The sequence below is a fragment of the Necator americanus genome, chromosome I, assembly GCF_031761385.1.
Source record: "Necator americanus strain Aroian chromosome I, whole genome shotgun sequence".
NCBI classification, from domain to species: domain Eukaryota; kingdom Metazoa; phylum Nematoda; class Chromadorea; order Rhabditida; family Ancylostomatidae; genus Necator; species Necator americanus.
Window position 1 is genome coordinate 32,102,981 of NC_087371.1, and position 18,580 is coordinate 32,121,560.

At 42.6% G+C, this 18,580-nt stretch overlaps 4 protein-coding genes across 5 annotated transcripts; 1 reads left to right on the forward strand and 3 right to left on the reverse strand.

The window, feature by feature from the left end:
- Positions 1 to 172: 172 nt before the first annotated feature.
- On the reverse strand, positions 173 to 559 carry RB195_007493 (uncharacterized protein; the record flags this gene model as incomplete). Its single annotated transcript, XM_064181152.1, has 1 exon — positions 173 to 559. The coding sequence occupies one exon, from the start codon at positions 557 to 559 to the stop codon at positions 173 to 175; it is 387 nt and encodes a 128-aa protein (XP_064037964.1).
- Positions 560 to 1,320: 761 nt separating this feature from the next.
- On the reverse strand, positions 1,321 to 3,196 carry RB195_007494 (uncharacterized protein; the record flags this gene model as incomplete). The annotated part of the gene is made up of 4 exons (XM_064181153.1): positions 1,321 to 1,833; positions 2,738 to 2,933; positions 2,999 to 3,020; positions 3,112 to 3,196. The coding sequence occupies 4 exons, from the start codon at positions 3,194 to 3,196 to the stop codon at positions 1,321 to 1,323; spliced, it is 816 nt and encodes a 271-aa protein (XP_064037965.1).
- Positions 3,197 to 10,348: 7,152 nt separating this feature from the next.
- RB195_007495 (uncharacterized protein) lies at positions 10,349 to 14,966 on the forward strand (the record flags this gene model as incomplete). Of its 2 annotated transcripts, XM_064181154.1 has the most annotated exons (6): positions 10,349 to 10,408; positions 11,447 to 11,535; positions 12,838 to 12,982; positions 14,502 to 14,621; positions 14,692 to 14,759; positions 14,957 to 14,966. In XM_064181154.1, the coding sequence occupies 6 exons, from the start codon at positions 10,349 to 10,351 to the stop codon at positions 14,964 to 14,966; spliced, it is 492 nt and encodes a 163-aa protein (XP_064037966.1). The 2 variants fall into 2 exon arrangements, with proteins under 2 accessions (XP_064037966.1, XP_013307460.1); XM_013452006.2 differs by lacking the exon at positions 14,957 to 14,966 and having other exon boundaries at positions 14,692 to 14,793.
- A 3,113-nt stretch (positions 14,967 to 18,079) lies between these two features.
- On the reverse strand, positions 18,080 to 18,334 carry RB195_007496 (uncharacterized protein; the record flags this gene model as incomplete). The annotated part of the gene is made up of 1 exon (XM_064181155.1): positions 18,080 to 18,334. One exon carries the CDS (start codon positions 18,332 to 18,334, stop codon positions 18,080 to 18,082), a length of 255 nt encoding a protein of 84 aa, XP_064037967.1.
- Between the last annotated feature and the right edge of the window lie 246 nt (positions 18,335 to 18,580).

Consider the following 18,580-nt stretch of genomic DNA (forward strand, 5'->3'; position numbering starts at 1 on the left):
TCGCCAGAACGTAGTCGAGCTGAAGTTTAAGAGTCCTCATCTTCCGCTCTTCAGGCGTTAAAAGGGTTGACCCCTGCCACGTGAGCTGATGGCGTCGATGATTCCTCTTAAACGTGGAAGCGATGATGAGGCCCGTCTGTTCGCACAAGTCGACCAGACGGTAACCGTTGTCCTACGTGCGCTCAGCTGCATAGTACCATTTTCCTAGCACATCGGATTGCTGTTCGAGTCCCATCTTCGCATTTGCGTCGATTCCGATAATGACCACCTGCTGGCTTGCTATTTTAGACATCAACGCATTGAGTTCATCATAGAAGCCGTCCTTACTGTTGTCCTCAGCGGTTTCCGTAGGTGCGTGAGCACTTACGATCCAGAGTTTACGTCCTCTGCGATCCCGCAGTCGTAGAAAGGCGCATCTAGACGACGTTGAGCCAAATTCCTCCACCAGGTTCTTGTAATCGTTCCTCACAGCTATCGCGCAGCCACCTACTTTGTTCTCATCAGCGTCGCCGCAGCATATGGTGTAATTTTCGATGCTGATGACGGGCCGATCCCTCATGATCCCTCAATTCCCTTTAGTATTCCAGGAAACACGTGCGAAACAGCCTTACGTGATCCGGTCCGCACAACGATGCAACTTTTTACGCGGCAACTTCAGCAATCAAATTAACGGACTCAATGAGGCAGTAGAATCTTCACCTCCTGTACAATAACGGACACGTTTGCGGATTGTCCTCGTTCTATTGCCCGAAATAAGTTGCATCGTTGGAAAGATGGTGTCACACAGAGCTGATTCACATTCTTTTTTCTCGATTACCAAGGGAAACTGGAATAGATCGCATATTTCTAGATTTTTTCAAAGCAATTCTTGGCTAACATTGGATTCAAGGATTGACGGATAGATTTTTTTCGCTTTCTCCTTCACTGCACACTTCTACCGTAATGGACGGATTGAAAAAAAGATCTCATGCGTTCAGTTTATCTGCAAATGTGGATGTGTGGATATTTTTAAAATCGATTTTTTCCAGGCCGCTCGCGAAGGCGAAGACGTCGAAACGTTAGCTGTTGTTTAATGAAGGAAGATCAATACCAAAGGAAGATCAATACCATTGTTGGCCATAGCTCAAGAAAATCAATTAAAAACTACTTTTCAACGTGACAAAATTCAAAAACAGTCAAACATGGGCAATTTTTAAAACCATTTTTTATTCTAAATATGCACAAAGTCTATTTTCTGTAAAAAGGTCTTAGTCAATAAATTTAGTATGTGAAAATTTTGCAAAATATTGATATTATGACACTGTTCCACGTCCGTGTCAATCAATACCATCTCGGTGCCTCATTCGTTCCTTGAGTTTGTTGCATATATGGCACTGCTGGTTCATAACCGGGTGCCGATGTACCGCCGGTACCGGTCGTGCCTACGGTACCTGCGGTCCGCCCACCAGTCCCTTCCGTAGCCGTTCGACCAGTTAGTGCTGTTCCTTCCACGGATCCTAACGCATCGAGTATGTTAGTTTGTGTTTCGGGCGATGGTGCACCACTTCCCCTTTTTATATCTTCTTTGGTTAAACGTAAAAGTTTTCTCAACTTTGTCGTCGCTTTTCTTATTCGTCGATGATGTCCTCTTTCCTGTGGCACATCATCGACGTACGCTGATGGTTGATCATCTTGTGTTGTTCGTTCATTTCTATATTTTCTATCTTTTCCGGATTGATCCCATTCGTTAGGGCGTTCTCTTGATGGCAGATGCTCTCGCGGTGGAGATTTGTATGCTGGTGTCCTGGATCCTCTCGAACCAGAATGGGAACTTTGATATCCATGTGACTCTCCCTGAAATATGTGAATATCAACATTTTTGAAAACGTATTTTAACAAACACAAGGTTTTTTCTTGCCAATAGTTAAATTTAGCGAAAAGAAACTTGATACGAAAAAAGAAAACCTGAAAAAACTAAAGAAAACCAAACAAACTTGAAGGAAAACTAAAAAAAAAAAATCCTGGAAAATTCGATGAACGTTGAATAAGAAGAAAATTTCCGTAAAATGAGAAATCAGAAGAATTGTTTGTCAAATCTTCGTAACTACAATAACTAAGCTGACGCTCAAGTAACCATATCTACAGTGCCCAGAAGGAAAAATTTTCAGAAAGTGCAAAGTTTGAAACACGACTCTTCATTAAAGGCAGCATACCACGAATCTGAGGCGGTGCGGATCTCAGGTGGAGTATCCGTATACGGGGTCGTAGATTATGGAGACGGGGGTAGTCCCGCTCATCTCTCCCCGCATCACTGCAAACAGACTGTTTCGGTACGCGGTTCCTTATGACGTCCTCTATTGCAACGCACCACCCTTGCGCCCCGCCCCTCGAATGAAATGAATTGCCTATCGGGGGGTCCTAATGGATTTTCGACGAATTGCAGGCGGGGGCGGGGCGCAAGGGTGGCGCGTTGCCATAGAGGACGTCGCAAGGAACCGCAAACCGAGCCGTCTGGGGTGATGTCCTTAAGTAGTTCTTAGAGTGACCTGGAGAACCCATATTTACACCACATCACATTTTTTTCGGATATCTTGAGATATTCTGTCGTATAATAAAGTATTTTCGAGTGATTTTGTGAAACCCCTAAGCGGATTTTCGGATTCAGAGAACACAATGTCGCAAGCTACGTCCAAGACTACGCCATATGCGATCGCTGTGCTAGCGAAAATATTTACGTAGAGGAAATAGTGATTCTCACCGTAGATCTCCTCGTACGTCGAATTATTTCTGCTTCAGCTTCAGCATCCGATTCACCTCCACAACATATGCGATATATACAGCATAGTATAATTAACAACATAAATGCACCAACGCCAAATAGGGCATATTTTGTAGTATCATCAAGTTTATTCAATTTATCCAGAATTGCTCCGAATTCGCCGATTTCAAGTGATCTAAATTACAATTGTAAGAAAGATTTTCGAATCCGGTTTCTTCCAAACAGCCAATACGCACTTACTTCTTTGGTTTCGTTGTTGTTTCTGAAAAAAAGTCTTTGTTAAAAGAAAAACATCGTTTCATTAAGAACGATTCTTGGGTGGGAGAGAATCGCGCCCATGCTGATGAACTCACTTGCCATGATGACTGTTGAAAGTTGAATGAGGTGAAATGGTGATTTCTTCATAATAGTAATATTTATCAATACGATCTTAACCATTCAACAATAACAAAAAGCATTTTCTTGTTAGATGTCATGATGAAGCAGTTGAAAACGTTTTGAATCACACCAAGGCTGCGAGAAACAATATACGACAACATCCGCGCATCGCGAGTGTAGCGCAGTTGGTTAGAGGTTCGGCTGCTTGCACGATCGATCGGAGGTTCGAATCCGCCCCAGTGCTCATCAAACCTTTCATCCCTCCGGGGTCGATGAATTGGTACCAGACTTGTCTGGGAGGATAAAAACGCTGACTTGACCCGTCGGCTAGCCCCCGCAAGTCATTGTATAGGCCAGTTACACGTTCGTAAACCTCAAACGATTCTGAATTGAAGTGAACGTGGGGTTGGATCCCAAGCGGATTGATTAACACCAGATACTTTGCCCTTTATCCTTTTATCACCGCATCTCCTTGTTGCGTGTCCGTGTCCGAGGGATCTACGGTAGGCACTTTTGCAGCGAAGCATTTCTCTGACTCCTTCCTCAGAGTCTAAGCGCGGACCACTCACTCGCACTGCAGTTGCATTTGTATGCAAGCGCTTGGGAACTGTGTCGGTTTGTTCCCTGTTCACGTCATTTTGCAGCAGTAGGAGTCTTTTAGGGCAGGTTTAAGGTATACGACACAGATTCCACTGAAGTCATCGTTTTTACTGTCCTTAGTCTTGAAAATAACACTGCACTTGCAGTAGTCGACTAAATGATCCACTACCAATAAATAAAGGATAAAGGATAAAGTCTCTGGCGATCCGCTGAATCCGCTTGGGATCCGCCAACACGTTCATGTCAATTCAGAATCGTTTGAGGTTTACGAACGTGTAACTGGCCTATACAATGACTTCCGGGGGCTAGCCGATGGGTCAAGTCAGTGTTTTTATCTTCCCAGACAAGTCTGGTACCAATTCATCCGGACCCCAGAGGGATGAAAGGCTTGGTAAGCACTGGGGCGGATTCGAACCGTCGATCGATCGTGCAGGCAGCGGAAACTCTAACCGACTGCGCTACACCGGCCCAATTACTTTTGTTCGAATTACAACGTGTGGCCTTCGGTCGTTCCAGGCACTTCTGTGTTCGGCGGAGAGGGTTCTTTCTTTCTTTCTAACCGACTGCGCTACAAACGCCCCTTATCAAATAAATAAATATTTAAATTACTATTTGTTTAAATAATTATTTTTACACATCAGAAAGATATTACAAAAGTTTATTATAAAACTAAGAAGGGATTTATCTCTCATTCCCATTGAAATTACCATTTCAATTTGATTTCTATTTTCATTTATACTTCATATATTTATACTTTATATTCTATATCTATATTTTAATTTTTCAATTTTTCTTCTCTTAAAATAATTTCACTATTATTTTTATGCTTTAAATTAATCCAAAGTTTATAAATACACACAAAAACAATTGGAAAAATTTGTGAAAATTGCTGTTACCCTTAATGGCAAAATATCAGTCCAAACTATTTACTTCGATTCAAAAACAGGGAACATTTGTGGCGCCATCGTCGGCACGTACCCGCGTGTTTTTCAGTCACGTACGCGCTGATAAGCGGTTTGGTAATCTCGGTCTTGCATTGTTTTCTCCACTTTCCTTACTGATAACAGTCAAGGTCATCACGTAAGCTACGTGCGACTACTTTTCAGTTGATTTTAGAAGTTTTAGAGTTTAGGTCACGTGAAAATACTGTGAAGAAAAGAAGTTACGTGGTGGGAAAAAATAGCGCGCTCTACTACAAAATTGGTGCAGCATCGCCAGCAAGTTCACACAGAACGCGGGCGCTCCTCGAAACGGTTATGTGATCATCATTTGGTTAGCTATCTATCAATTTATCTATAAAAACTATAAAATCCTTACCTTATCTATCTATAACTATAAAATTAAAATTATAAAACTTTATACTTTATAAAATTATAAAACCACAATAAAAACTATAAAATTTATCTATAAAAAGTTAAAAATTCAGTGAAACATTGGAAGATTCGCTACGCTCTTTCCGTTTACGGGTGTCCTTGAAATCCTTGACATTGAAAGGTTATAAATGTATTGTCTCGAGAAAATGCACTATGATCTCTGATTTATCGCTCAACATCAACACACGCAACGAACTACTGCCGCTATCTTAATCGCCTACCCCGTAACCATAAGTAACATGAGATTGGTTAAGAGGCTTTGATAAGAGTAATCACATCGGTTGAGGTCATTCAATTTGAGGATTTCCACGGAAAAATTTATAGAAATTTCTAGAACGTTGCTGAAAATCGTAGACGAGCATGATGTGTGGGCAGGATCGGCTTGTACGGTGAATATGGACGTTTTTTTGTACATTATTATCCGTATTATTAATAAAGAATTTGGACTGATATACTTTATTAATATATTCATAATTTTGATTTATTCCATTTATTTGTTGAGGATTTTTTTTTTTTTAAGCAGGTGTAGCGCAGTCGGTTAGAGGCTCCGTTGCCTGCCTGCACGATCGATCGGAGGTTCGAATCCGCTCCGGTGCTCACAAGACTCTCATCCCTCCGGGGTCTGGATAAATTGATACCAGACTTGTCTGGAGGTATAGAAACACTGACTTGACCCGTCGGCTAGCCCCCACAGGTCACTGCCTAGGCCAGTTACACGTTCGTAAACCTCAAACGATTCTGAATTGACCTGAACGTGGTGGCGGATCCCAAGCGGATTGATTGACGCCAGACACTTTATCCTTTATCTTTTATCCTTTATTCATCGGAACGACCTTTTCGGACTCAGATTTCGAGGAAAATAAAAAAAGTGGTTCTTTGAAAACTAGCAGATGTGGATAATGTAAAACTTTGATTTCTTTTTTTTTCACTCAGACTTTCTAATTTTATTAGTGGAAGTGGTCCGGTGAAGAAAAAGAAAAAAAAGTAAAGATTTCCTCCAATCGGAAGGAAATATCGGATATAGGAAGTTATCTGCAATTCGCTGTCACACTTCTAACAATGAGTCTTAACAAGGCAGACCCGGTGGCTATGAAAGTAGTAAAATATAATATTTGTGATTTATGCGGAACCCGGGACCTCGTGGAAGAACATTCTCGCAAATTTTCTGTCCCAGAGGTTCTTTTTTCTTTGTTGAAGGATTCAGTCAACGTTTCAATGAAAGTGTGTGATCATTAAAGGCATCACCCCACGAATCTGAGGTGGTGCAGATTTCAGGTGGAGTATTCTTATAAGGGATAGGAGATTATGGAGAGGAGGTGATTCCGTCCATTTCTTGCTAACTGCCGCAAAAAACGGCCCGGAAGATGCGGCGCTGCACGAGGCTGGCGCGCTCCAATCGAACTCTTCGTAGAAAACAGCGCACCAGAATGCCCGAAGCCGTATCTTCCGGGCCGTTTTTTACGGCAATTAGGAAGAAATGGACGGAATCACCCCCCAGTAGTCTCCCATCCCGTATACGAATACTTCACCTGAAATCCGTACCACCTCAGATTCGTGGAGTGATGCCTTTGATCATTCCATTCGACTTTTTTTTCAACGGTTTTTCGTTTGACCTTCGGTCTTCCGCGCGGCGGGAATGACAAAAATTGATTTACGGATCGGCATAGTAAACTTTTCCTTGTCTCTCTGGGTGTGCGACCGTCAGCTGCACATCGCAGCGCCATCCGCCTGCGCGTTAGGCATGTGTTTCCAGTGATCTCTGTACATAGCATAGCATTCCCATAGACATTACGTACATACAATTCAACGATTCAACTATTGATTTCTATTCAATCAATAATAGCTGTTTTGTCATTGCTCGATCATTTATTCGTCTAGAAATGACATGTTGACCTTGTGTGGTTGGTTCTTTTCCCATTTACGAGTTGCGCACCTTACGTAGACTTTTTCTTTACATTTACGTCGATGTGAAATCCTTGACACAAATTGTTTGCGGTACTCATTTCGTTTGTGACGTGCGCTGCAAACTTCCCATGTAGTATTCCAGAAAATTTTCCGTTCTTTCTAACTTCTCAACGGTTTTGTTTTCCCTCGTTCTTTCCCGATCTTTCATTCATCTTCCAAGGAGATCAAATCCATCAAATCAATCTTGGATCATGTCTGCACAGTTTATGAAGTCTAGTGGTTTGAAAAAGTGGAATTGCTCACTTGAAAAAGAAATTTTGTAGAATCGTATAGTACAGTATTCCATAACTTACATAATTTTGCAGATAGGCTGTTATAATTGTACTGTGAAATATAACTTCTTTGTATCTAAGAAGGAGGTACTCAGTTGCTTTTACAAAAATATCTTTGTTTTCATTATTCCTGGTCGGGTGCAACGTAATTGGTGAGAGATTCGACCACGATAACTTGCTCAACGGTTCGAAATCGTGCTAGAGCCAACTGAGGTTCTCGACCGTCCAAAGTTTGTGAATTGCTGCCACACTTTTTTGGGAGGATAAAACACTGACTTGACTCATCCCTCGCAAACCATTGCATAGGCTGTACACTCGTTCATAAACCTCAAATGATTCCGAATTTAAAGCCATCACCCCACGAATCTTGGCTGGTGCGGGTTTCAGGCGGGTTATACGCCTACACGGGGTCGTATATGATGCGGAGGAGGGTGATTCTGTCCATTTCTTCCTAATTTCCGTAAAAAACGGCCCGGAACTGTAGCTTTGAGCGTCCCGGGGTGCTATTTTCCACGACGAGTTCGATTGGAGCGCGCCAGTCTTGTGCACGTGCCGCATCTTTCGGCCCGTTTTTTTACTGCAGTTATTAAGAAATTCGGCAGTGATTTGGTCGAAATATTCTATTAGTATGGAATATTCGGCTGAAAATGAATCTATTCGATTCTCCCAATCGCTTTAATATATAGATACATTTTCCCAGTAATCATGAACTATGAGATGTTGAAAATTTTTCAAATCCTTCATATTTTATAGTAATATAATATAATATAATCATAATAGTAATAACATTATAGTAATATAATAATATAATAATAGTAAGGTTTCGTGGAATAATTTGATGAAAGGTAAGGTATGTAGAGAAGAAGATGAAAAGTAAGGGACGAAGAAGGAAAATCTCCGAAAAAATTAAAGTCATATTACTGTACTGCAACAAGGACAGCGCGATGATCTCTGATCTCCATTGATTCGCAGAAAAATCCATATTACTGGGCGGGAAATCATCATTTGCTTCCCTCACAGGTGCCTTTGGATGTTTCTTTTGGTTCCGAATAGTTCAATTGTCTTTAATTGAGTTACTTGTTCATCATATTGTATCTGTAGATTATTTAACTGTATCTGTAGGTTACTGTAGATGTTTGTTTGCCGTCCTAGGTTTGAGTAAATGATTGGTTTACCTCTTTTCAGCGACAATAATTCCCCTATCCTCTTTAATTATGATAGAAATCTACAATTTCTTGCACAAACACTATTCTTTAGTAAGCAGCCAGATGTGATCCCTCCATCTCCAACCCCTCCAAAATCGCGTCAGGACCAGTGCAATCTTTCTATAGAAGTTCTATATAATTCTATATAAATTATCATCGTTATAATAATAATCAATATCGATAATATAGTACATACAATACAATAAATATACAAAATATCGCAATAATCTCTATAAATTTAAATCCTATATAATCTCTATTTTTTAAATAAGAACTTAGATTTTTATCATCACTTCTTTCCGTTAGAAATCTTGCCGCTTTTTCCTTACCTTCCGTCTTGAGCGTATCCACGGCAGATCGCGCACATTATTAAAGACATCACCCCAGGAATCTGGGGTGGTACGGGTTTCAAGTGGGTTATGCCTATACGGGGTCGTAGATTATGATTATGAGGAGGATGATTCCGTCCGTTTCTTCCCAATTGCCGTAAAAAACGGCCCGGAAGATGCGGCGCGTGCACAAGGCTGGCGCGCTCCAATCGAACTCCTTGTGGCTTGCGGTGGCTAGCAGATGTGTCATTTCAGTATTTTTTTATCCTCCCAATCAAGTCTGGTACCAATTTATCGACCCCAGAGGGATGAAAGGGTTGGTGAGCACTAGGGCGGATTCGAACCTCCGATCGATCGTGTAGACACAAAGGAACCTCTTACTGACTGCGCTACCCCCGGACCCCTAACCGTCGTAAAGAGAAAAAAAATATGTTAGAACGTTCCTTTCCTCTATGTGCAAATTCGGGTCCGCTTAGCTGCGTATTCATTGGTTTCATCTGAATCGGCTGGTGAGGAGACATCATTAATCTTCGATGGACCGCTCGCACTTGGACGCGGCGCGTGCACAAGAGTGACACGCTGCAATTGAAATCATCGTGAAAAACGGTGTCTGTCAAGCCGTTTTTTGAGATAATTTTTCGAGATGCACGGAACCACTCCTCCAGATCCTCTCCCAGATCCGCTGCAGACCCATCTCTAGCTTTTCGTACGGATCCCCTCATCATGTCTTCGTGGTGCTTGCTGCCTTTAAGTGGTGGAGAGGACTGCCATTCGGATATTTTCCTTCTAGATATCAAAATAATAAAAGTCATGAAAATATGATGCTTATAACCTCTCTGGATTGTGATCCATGTACACTTAACCTGACATAAACCACCAAACCCAACTTAGTATCCTGCGTCTCCACATAGGGTAACCACATGGATTGTCATGGCTCTGGTTTCATGGATCCTGCTCTCTGACCACCTGGATATCTTTGATCATTATCGACCATAGATTCCACCAACCTATGATGCCTTTCACTGTAAAATCGTTGATTTTTTTGGAAAAAAAAGTAAAAAAAAATATCTGTTTACTTCAACTGAGCCGGACAATGGATAAAAAAATATCTGCCTACGAACAAATATAAATCGAAGTTGAGATCCATAATTGTACAGGATCACATGTTTAATAATTTTTTTTCAAATTCTGCTCTCTTGCGGTCCGATGATCTTACTCCTGTACCTTGTAGAGCTTCATCAACCAGATTTCCCCACTTGTTATCAGTTGCGGTTAAGCTCCGCCCACTAACGGTCGCAATCGGTCGGCAATCGGTTGAGATAACGTTTTCTATTCAACAGTGCAGCTATGGCACAGTTCTGCGGTTCATTCCACTTCTTTGTGCTTTCGCACTTCTTTGTCCTACTCCTTGTTGACTATTTTTGAAGGAAAATGTCATGTTTTTAAAGTTCAATAATTTTCAGACATCATGGAGTCACAAGTGCGTATGAACTATTCACAGGAGGTCGAAGCGGCTGTCAATAAGCAGGTCGGTTAGGGATGTACAGTACTGTAAAGCTATCACTATGAACGCAATAACCACTAAAAATCAGTAAAAATTAATTTCGGGGCAAGCAGGAATGAGATGTGGGACGTGTGACTTTCAGAAGTACCGCGGTAGTCGCGCAATAATCCCTGCTTCGAAAAAATCACACGTGAAATCGAGTAGCGGCGGTTTCTAACCGGTCTCTTTTTGCAGCTAGGTTCTGGTATTACGCAACGGTATTATATAACTTTTCCAACGAAATAAAATGTCACTGATTCTGGGGGTATTGATCGATTCCCCTGCGTCTCTGCATAGCAAACAAACCTAGCAAGTCAATTTTCCAGAAAATAGCACTGAAAATGTTGAATACCTTATCTGGAACTGAGCAATCACCCTGAAAAAAAAACCCCTAAAACAAAGACCGCACATGTATCTAATCACGGCGATAAGCAATTTAATCGATGGCGGAGGTGTCCAGAGTTTGAGTGGGCACTGCGATGCGCTTTCGATTCGGGGATTTTAAAAAGAAGAGAGTTTATAGTCGAGTAAAAACGACATGATTCATGAGTGCAGTTGCGGTGGATTTGTGTACGCGCTCGGAACAACGCGGTGAAGGCAGCAGTTGGGACCGAAGTGGGACCGTCGCAAACTGCAGCGATCGATGGTGCCAGCAAGAGTTTCACCACGCTCCTAGCCGCTACGCTGCACCGAAGCGCGTCGAGAGAAGCCGCGTACGCAATTGCGTACGTATGTAGGTCCAGCACAGAACGTGTGCGAGTTACAGCAGTCGCGCTGCGCGTCAACTTGATTGAACTGCTCAAGTTTGATATCTTCGACGGCAACTGTACGCAGGCTTAAGAGAATGGGAGGGAGGGAGGGAGGGAAGGGAAGGAGGGCAAAAGTTTAGTTTTTGCGATCTTTTTTTTCGAGCAATTATCCCATTACCGCCATCATATTCGAGGATTTAACTTAAACAACCTTAGTTGAGTGGTTACAATATTTTTTCTTTGTGATATGGTTGTCAAAAATTTCTTTTTTTAGATCAACATTGAATTGTACGCTTCCTATGTCTATCTTTCAATGTCAGTGTACTTCGAGCGTGATGATGTGGCGTTGCCAAACATTGCCAAGTAAGTAAATTATGGATTCAAAGTGTAAGAAAAAAGGTACGAACTATAGACGCAGATAAAGTCAGTCAAAAGTTATTTTTACTGCGTTCGAAGAATAAAAATTGTGCTTTTACGGACTTCATGTCGTTACTAGTTTCCTCTGTATGCCTGCGCTCTGCCAAGTTTGTGAGTCCTCTGTGTGCCCACACTTTTAAGAATGTATGAAGCACTTTCAATAGAATTTGTTTCCGAAGATTCGACAGCTTAAAATGAGAAAAAGAGTCATTCCGCTTTATTTACTATTTTATTTTGACACTTATAGAACAATAAAAAAAAATAGCAGCGATTGGAGGAACGGAGTTCAGTGCCATTAGAAATTTATGAAGTTATTTCCTATCCCCTATTATTTATTATTATTATTTTCTCGCTGTTTCATAAGGAAACTGAAAAAAAAAACTGACAATCGCCAACGGTTGCACCTAATCCCCTTATCGCACAGAAAAAGTGGTGATAAAAAGTTTCTATTGTTCTGAAAGATGTTTTCTGGAGAAAGTTGGTGGTTGGAGCTGATCAGTCGACAAAATGTTTTGTATTAGGAAATAATATTAGTGTTCATAAATATTTTTACTGGAAACCATAGCTGGCTATTCTGTCGTGTTATAGTAAAGTCAAAATGACATGAAGGTTGGTGCAGTTGCGTAAGCGGATGCGCTCAAGGCGATGCGGTGGAGGCGTAACGGTTAAGTTCGAGGAGTGAGGAAAGCTACCTTGCTGTTACTGTTCATTGCTGCAGTTCGGATGGTCCCACCTCGATTCCAAAATACTAGCTCCACCGCGCCGCTTTAAGCATATATGCGATAGTCGAAGCCGGTGCTCCGACCCCTTCACTTTGGACGGTCGGCGAAGGGATCCTTATCAGTTGAACTGCACCTCATGAGCTAGATTTCCTTCACCTGAGGAGGGTCCGGCTCCTCCTTACCGCACCCATTGCTTTAAGCACGGCAGCTTACGGAGCTGCAGCGCTCCTGTCGTTGTGACCCGAGCATAGATTGTCATCGGTTGAATTATCGTATATAGTGTGATTACAGACTTGAAAAACTATAAATCTTTAAAGTTGAGGTGATAAAAAGATCATAGTTTGTAGTTAGAATTTTCCAAACAGTCAGAAGTAGATTTTTTTTTTCAAAATAAAGGTTAACGACGTTGTTCGAAAGCAGATCTTTTTCATATCCGTTTCTTTAAATCTCTAATCAGTTCCAGTTATTTGGGCCCTAACTGGAATGCGAATATCGATTGACTGATTGATTGATTGATTGATTGCAGATGGTTCCGCAAACAATCGGATGAGGAACGTGAGCATGCCATCAAGTTGATGCACTTCCAAAATCTTCGAGGTGGACGAGTTGTGATGCAAGCAGTGAATAAGCCCGAGAAGGACGAATGGGGATGCGCTTTGGAGGCTTTCCAGGTACATCTCAGCTTACTGGACCAAGCATGATCCGCAGAAAAAAAAAATCATCGGGAAATTACTGTTTCTCTACTCTATTTAGGAAAAAATCGTGTAGTACTCATGAAATATCGTGCTTTGCGTTGCATCCATGGACAATGGTCAAACTCATACTTGAGTTGGGTGATCCTGCAAACCGGAGTTTGTAGAGGAATGAGAGTTTGATCATTCAAATGATGAAAATAAATATGAGAACTGAATGGTGAATAAATGAGTGAAGAATAGGTTGCCAGACTAATTGCTAGAACTATCTAACTATCGCTGAGATATTGGAAATCGATGCTAGTGTGGCGCAGTCGGTTAGAGGTTCCGCTGCCTGCACGATCGATCGGAGGTCGAATCCGCCCTAGTGCTCACCAAGCCTTTCATCCCTCCGGGTTCGACAAATTGGTACCAGTCATGTCTGAGAGGATGAAAACTTTGGGCTGATACATCGGGTAGCCCCCGAAAGTCATTGTACAGGCTAGTTAAGCGTTCGTAAACTTCAAACCAATTCCGAATTGAAGCTAACGCGGTGGTGTATCCCAAGCGGATTGATTAACACCAGACACTTTTATCATTTACGCTTCTTTTCTCAGGGATTCATCCCGAACCGTTTTAATTTTAAAAAATACTGGACGACACTACACCACCCACTAACACCGGACTTGTCTCTCACTAGAAGTCGACCAAGGCTACATATTAGCTGTAGAGTGGGTGACTAGAGACTTAGGGTTTTTATCACCCTAATTGAACAGACCGAGACGGTGGTTCAGTGGAATATATTTATTGTACAGTAGGCAGAGAGCGGTGCAATTAATGTGAGCGAGTGGGCAGAGCGTTGTCTGCCGCACTCTTGTACGGTACAAGTGGTTATGCCACGAAAACAACCATAACAGCGAACGGTACTTTATACCACGCACCTTACCTATCATCGGAGTCGATGATATTAGCTGTCATAATAAATAGTCAAATCTTCAATATATTGAGTCTTCGGCAACGGAGGAGTGTCGAAGCAATGTGCAAGCCATGAAAGTAATGAAGTTTGCCTCCTATGGTATCTTAGCGCTCAAGTCACTTCCTCAGTGATTTATTCAAATATTGGCCGATTTTATTTCAAAGACAAGTATCGAATACGACCCCTTGAGTGGCTCCTAACACTCTGAAGAAAATTGCTTCTTGCTTTCATGTCACATAGGGGAAACATTAGTGTTACGTCAGGCGTCCCTCAGTCTTCCTAGCAATCATAAGGACCGCCGACTGCGTTATCTGTCTACACTTTTTTCATTTCGAGGGAACATCATTATTGTTTCAGCCAACAACTAAAATGATCACATATGCAGGAAACGATTAGGAGTATATGAAATATTCTCCTTGAAATATATCCTATATCCTCCTCAATATCCTAGAAGCTGCGCATCCATGTTTTTGAATGATATTACTACGCTAACGGGAATGGAGCAATTATTCTCGTTTGCTAGTAATCCACGATTGTTTCTAGGCTGCCCTAGCTCTTGAGAAATTCAACAATCAATCGCTTCTGGATCTTCACAGTAAGGCAAGCGCAAGCAATGATCCACACATGAGTGACTTCTTGGAGTCGAAATTCTTGGACGAACAGGTGCGTGTGGTTTATGTCGCCGAGCAGTGTGGTGTGCTTATCTTTCATCCGTCAACGGTGACTCTTTTAGGTGGAATCGATTTCGCAAATTGCCAAGATGGTCACGAACCTCAAACGACTTGGGTCCGGCATGGGCGAGTACGTGTTCGACAAGGAGCATTTTGATCACTAGATTTCGATCGATATCGGCCGTTTTCACATGACGTCATCTGTTTCGACCCCCGTTTAAGTACTATATCTAAGTTAATGTAATATACAATAAGATCTGCGTGTCATTTTAATAAAATGTATGAGAAAAAAGAGATAAAAAGAATTTATAGATTTCTTCTTTACAGGTGGTGGTGAGTCAAAAGATGTTGCCCCATCAGACAGCGTTCACATATGTGATTCGTGCATAAAAACTGTTTGAGCAGACAATATTCACCGTGTGAACAGAGGGAGAAAAGAAGTGCATGAGGGAAAGAAACAGAATAAATGTAACGAGTTAAAAAGCTGGATCGAGTGACTTTTGGTCCAAAATGGCGTTGCGAATGAAGTTTAGCGTTTCTTAATCGTGTTTTTTTTTCGTTTTCGCAAGTGTCGCCCTGTGATTGCACCTCGGATCGCTTTACTTTCAAGAAGCGTTCTAATTGAGTTTTTTATTTTTACCACTGTGGTGGATGAGCTTTAAGCAGAACGTGGTGGTGCTCGCACTTACTGATTTGCAATGAAGGATAAAGGATAAAGTGTTTGGCGTAGCTAGCCGATGTGTCGATGTTTTTGTCCTCCCAGACAAGTCTAGCACCAATTTATCGATCTTGGAGGAATGAAATGCCTGAGGAATGAAAAACGGAGGAAAATGCACGGGTATTTTATATAATGTTTCATAGGATCTTAGCCTCCTTGATTTTTCTTGTTTCCGCTTCAGTGAGTAGTGATGAAACGAAAGCGGCTACCATTGTCGGAGATGATTGCGATAAGATGTTTGGTGGCCAGAAAAGAAAAACTAATGTGTGTTTGTTTTCCTGAGAAGGGCCGCGGTTGTAATCTTGCATAAGGAGAACTAGTTATCACATTCGAAAACCAAGAAATAATAGAAAGAGTAGGTTAGGATATTAAAAAGAAATAGCTGCAATGGAGTCAGGAAATTTTGCATTGTAGTATAGGCTGTCTGGTCTGTCTGGTTAGGGGCAAAATGGTACTACTTCGCTTTCGAATTCTTCTGAGAACTATACGTTTATGGCTACTGACAAAACTCCGGAAAAAAAAAACTAATCCGATGTGATAATATGTTGCGAATGTGGACGTTCTATGAACTCACGTGAGAGGAATTGTAAATAAAGACCTACAATTGACTTACGTGACTTAAAGGCATCACTGGTACACCCCACGAATCTAAGGTGGTACGGGTTTCAGGCGGATAATGGTTATACAGGGTCGTAGATTGTGGGAAAGAGGGTGATGCCGTTTACCTTTCACTGTATCAGTGTAAACGGACGACTCTGGAACAGTTTCTTACGACGCCCTCCATTGCAGCGCGCCACCCTTGCGCTCTCCCGCCTGCCATTCGTCGAAAACCCACTCGGACGAATTGTAGGAGGGGCGGGGCGCAATGGTTGCGCATTGCAACAGAAGCCGGCGTTAGAAACAGTTGCGGGGTCATCCGTTTACACTGATACAAGGAGAAGTGAATGGAATTAAAAGAGAATCCCAAGATCTCTTTCCCACAATCTACGACCCCGTATAGGGATTACCCGGCTAACCGCATCCTCGCTAGGGTCTGTCGTCCTTAAACATATCCAACCCAACCTGTTCTATCTTCAGCTAAAGATAGGAGATAAGATCTTGCATAGGATCTACTCATCCGTCCCTATTCCATAAGTGGCGGAACCTTACGTGCCGACTGAACGGCCGTTCAACGCCAAGTGCCCTGAAGAAGCCCTTCTTTACCACCTTCGTCCAGAACTTTCTTTTACGACCAGGAGGGCTTTTCCAGTTAGGACCTGGTGTCATCCTCAGGACAAATTGGACAAGACGATCAGACGGTCTCCTAACATGACCAAAAGAAGCGAAGACGGTTTTCGGTGAAGATGTCAGAAGGCCAGGCAAGATAGTTTTCTCCACATGTCGCCAGCCGGTACATCACGTCCGCTTCTGAGTAAGGTTTTTCGTTATGGTACACCATCAGCCAAAAGTAGTCTAACAGTTGTCTAAACAGCTTTCTCTCCATCAAGCTATCAAGCTTCTCCACCACCGCCTTACGGCGCTCCCATACGTACAACATCAAAGATCGAATTGCGGATAGGTAGATTCGCAGCCTGACTTCGTTGGCGATGGGGGTCTACCATAGCCACTTGGTCAATGTGTTGAATGCTGAATTAACTTTGGCACATCTTTGACGAATATCTCTCTCATAGCTGCCATCGTTTTTCAGCATGCATTCCAAATAACAGAAATCATCCACGAGTTCGATAGGTTGCCCGTACACGCTGATTCCCGTTGAAGGTCTCGAGGAGACCCACTCCTATCTGCATTTGTCAGCTGGAAGCGAATATTACTACATCGTCGGCGTACTTGATATCCAGTAAAGGACGTGCAGAAGGTGCTAAAATGACATCGGCGGGACACTGCTCAACTGTTCTTCGCACTATGTCATTTACGGTGAAGCTGAGCAGAAATTGTCTCGCCACGGCCCTTTCTCTCACTCCAGTTTCCACTTCGAGCGGTGCAGTACATCCGGGTGGTGTTCAAACAGCTTCAACAGTTTTTTCTATTCATATCATTAATTATGCGTACGCATTTTACTGGAATTCCATCGGCGTGAGGCACACTGAGAAAGTGGCCTGAGGAGTGGAGATGAGGAGAGTCGAAAGTGGATTCGAAGTCCAAAAAGCTAACTGTAGGGATTTCGAATACCGCTGCCACACTTAAATCACTCAATAAAGAAAATAACAAGGACAAAGCTGGCTTGTTCGTCGCGGGTGGCTTCTTCGCGATCTTAGATTAGTCGATCCAAGATGATACTCGCTCCAAAACCTCGTACATTAAGACGCAGCAATGATATTTATCAGTAATTCCTGGGTTCTTTGACGGATAGCTTCTTGTGGAAAAGAACTATGACACGTGACTCCGCGAGTCAGGTTTCCTTTCGTCAATCCATATTGGTGGACGATCTTCCCCCGAAGAAGAAGGATGTTTGTCTTTGGACGTGCACGAGTTCGCGAAGTGATGGCGCTGGTTGGCTCAGCGAACTGAAAAGTTCGCTACAGATGGGCAGGGTCGCTTCCCCGACAGCGACTCCGTTAGTAGTATTTAGGACAGGCGAAACCCCTTCATTCTGGCGCTATACTGTCTTAGCAGAGTGTAGGCTTTTCTCGACTTCTTATCTTCCCTTCCCGCAAACTTCTGAAACTCGTCCGCTCTTGACGCCCATCCGTTTTTGCTATTATCTGACGACGCAACCTCCTTCTTAGACGCTTCTACTGGCTGACGTCACCAGTAGCGCGGGCAACACCTACAGAATCGTACGTGTATATTGTATCCGCAGATGCAAGAGCAGACTTCTTCCTCGGTGCTAAAGCCTGGAGCGTTTCCTTTGCGGCGTCCTGAATGCATTTAGTGAAAGAGTCACCGTCATCCATTCTCTTCCTGGTCTGTAATCCAATGTTGATCGACACTCGGTAGCAGAACTTCTTTCTGCATTCCTCGTTTTTCAGGCCTGCCAAGTCGAGCATCGATTGTTGAGCTCCGCGACTCCTTTTCTGGAACGTATAATAAAAGGTGAGAAGAACTGGGCGGTGGTCCGAATCGAATGTGAAGCTCCAAACAGCTCTAGATTTTAGGATATCTGACAAAGGGATGTTCTTTGTCAGGAAGTAAAGTCTTCCCCTTTCGTCGCTCTTCTGGTGTTAATGGGGTTGTTTCTTGCCACGTAAAATGGCAGGGGCTTGCTATCCCTGCACTGCAACTGGCAACCGAAA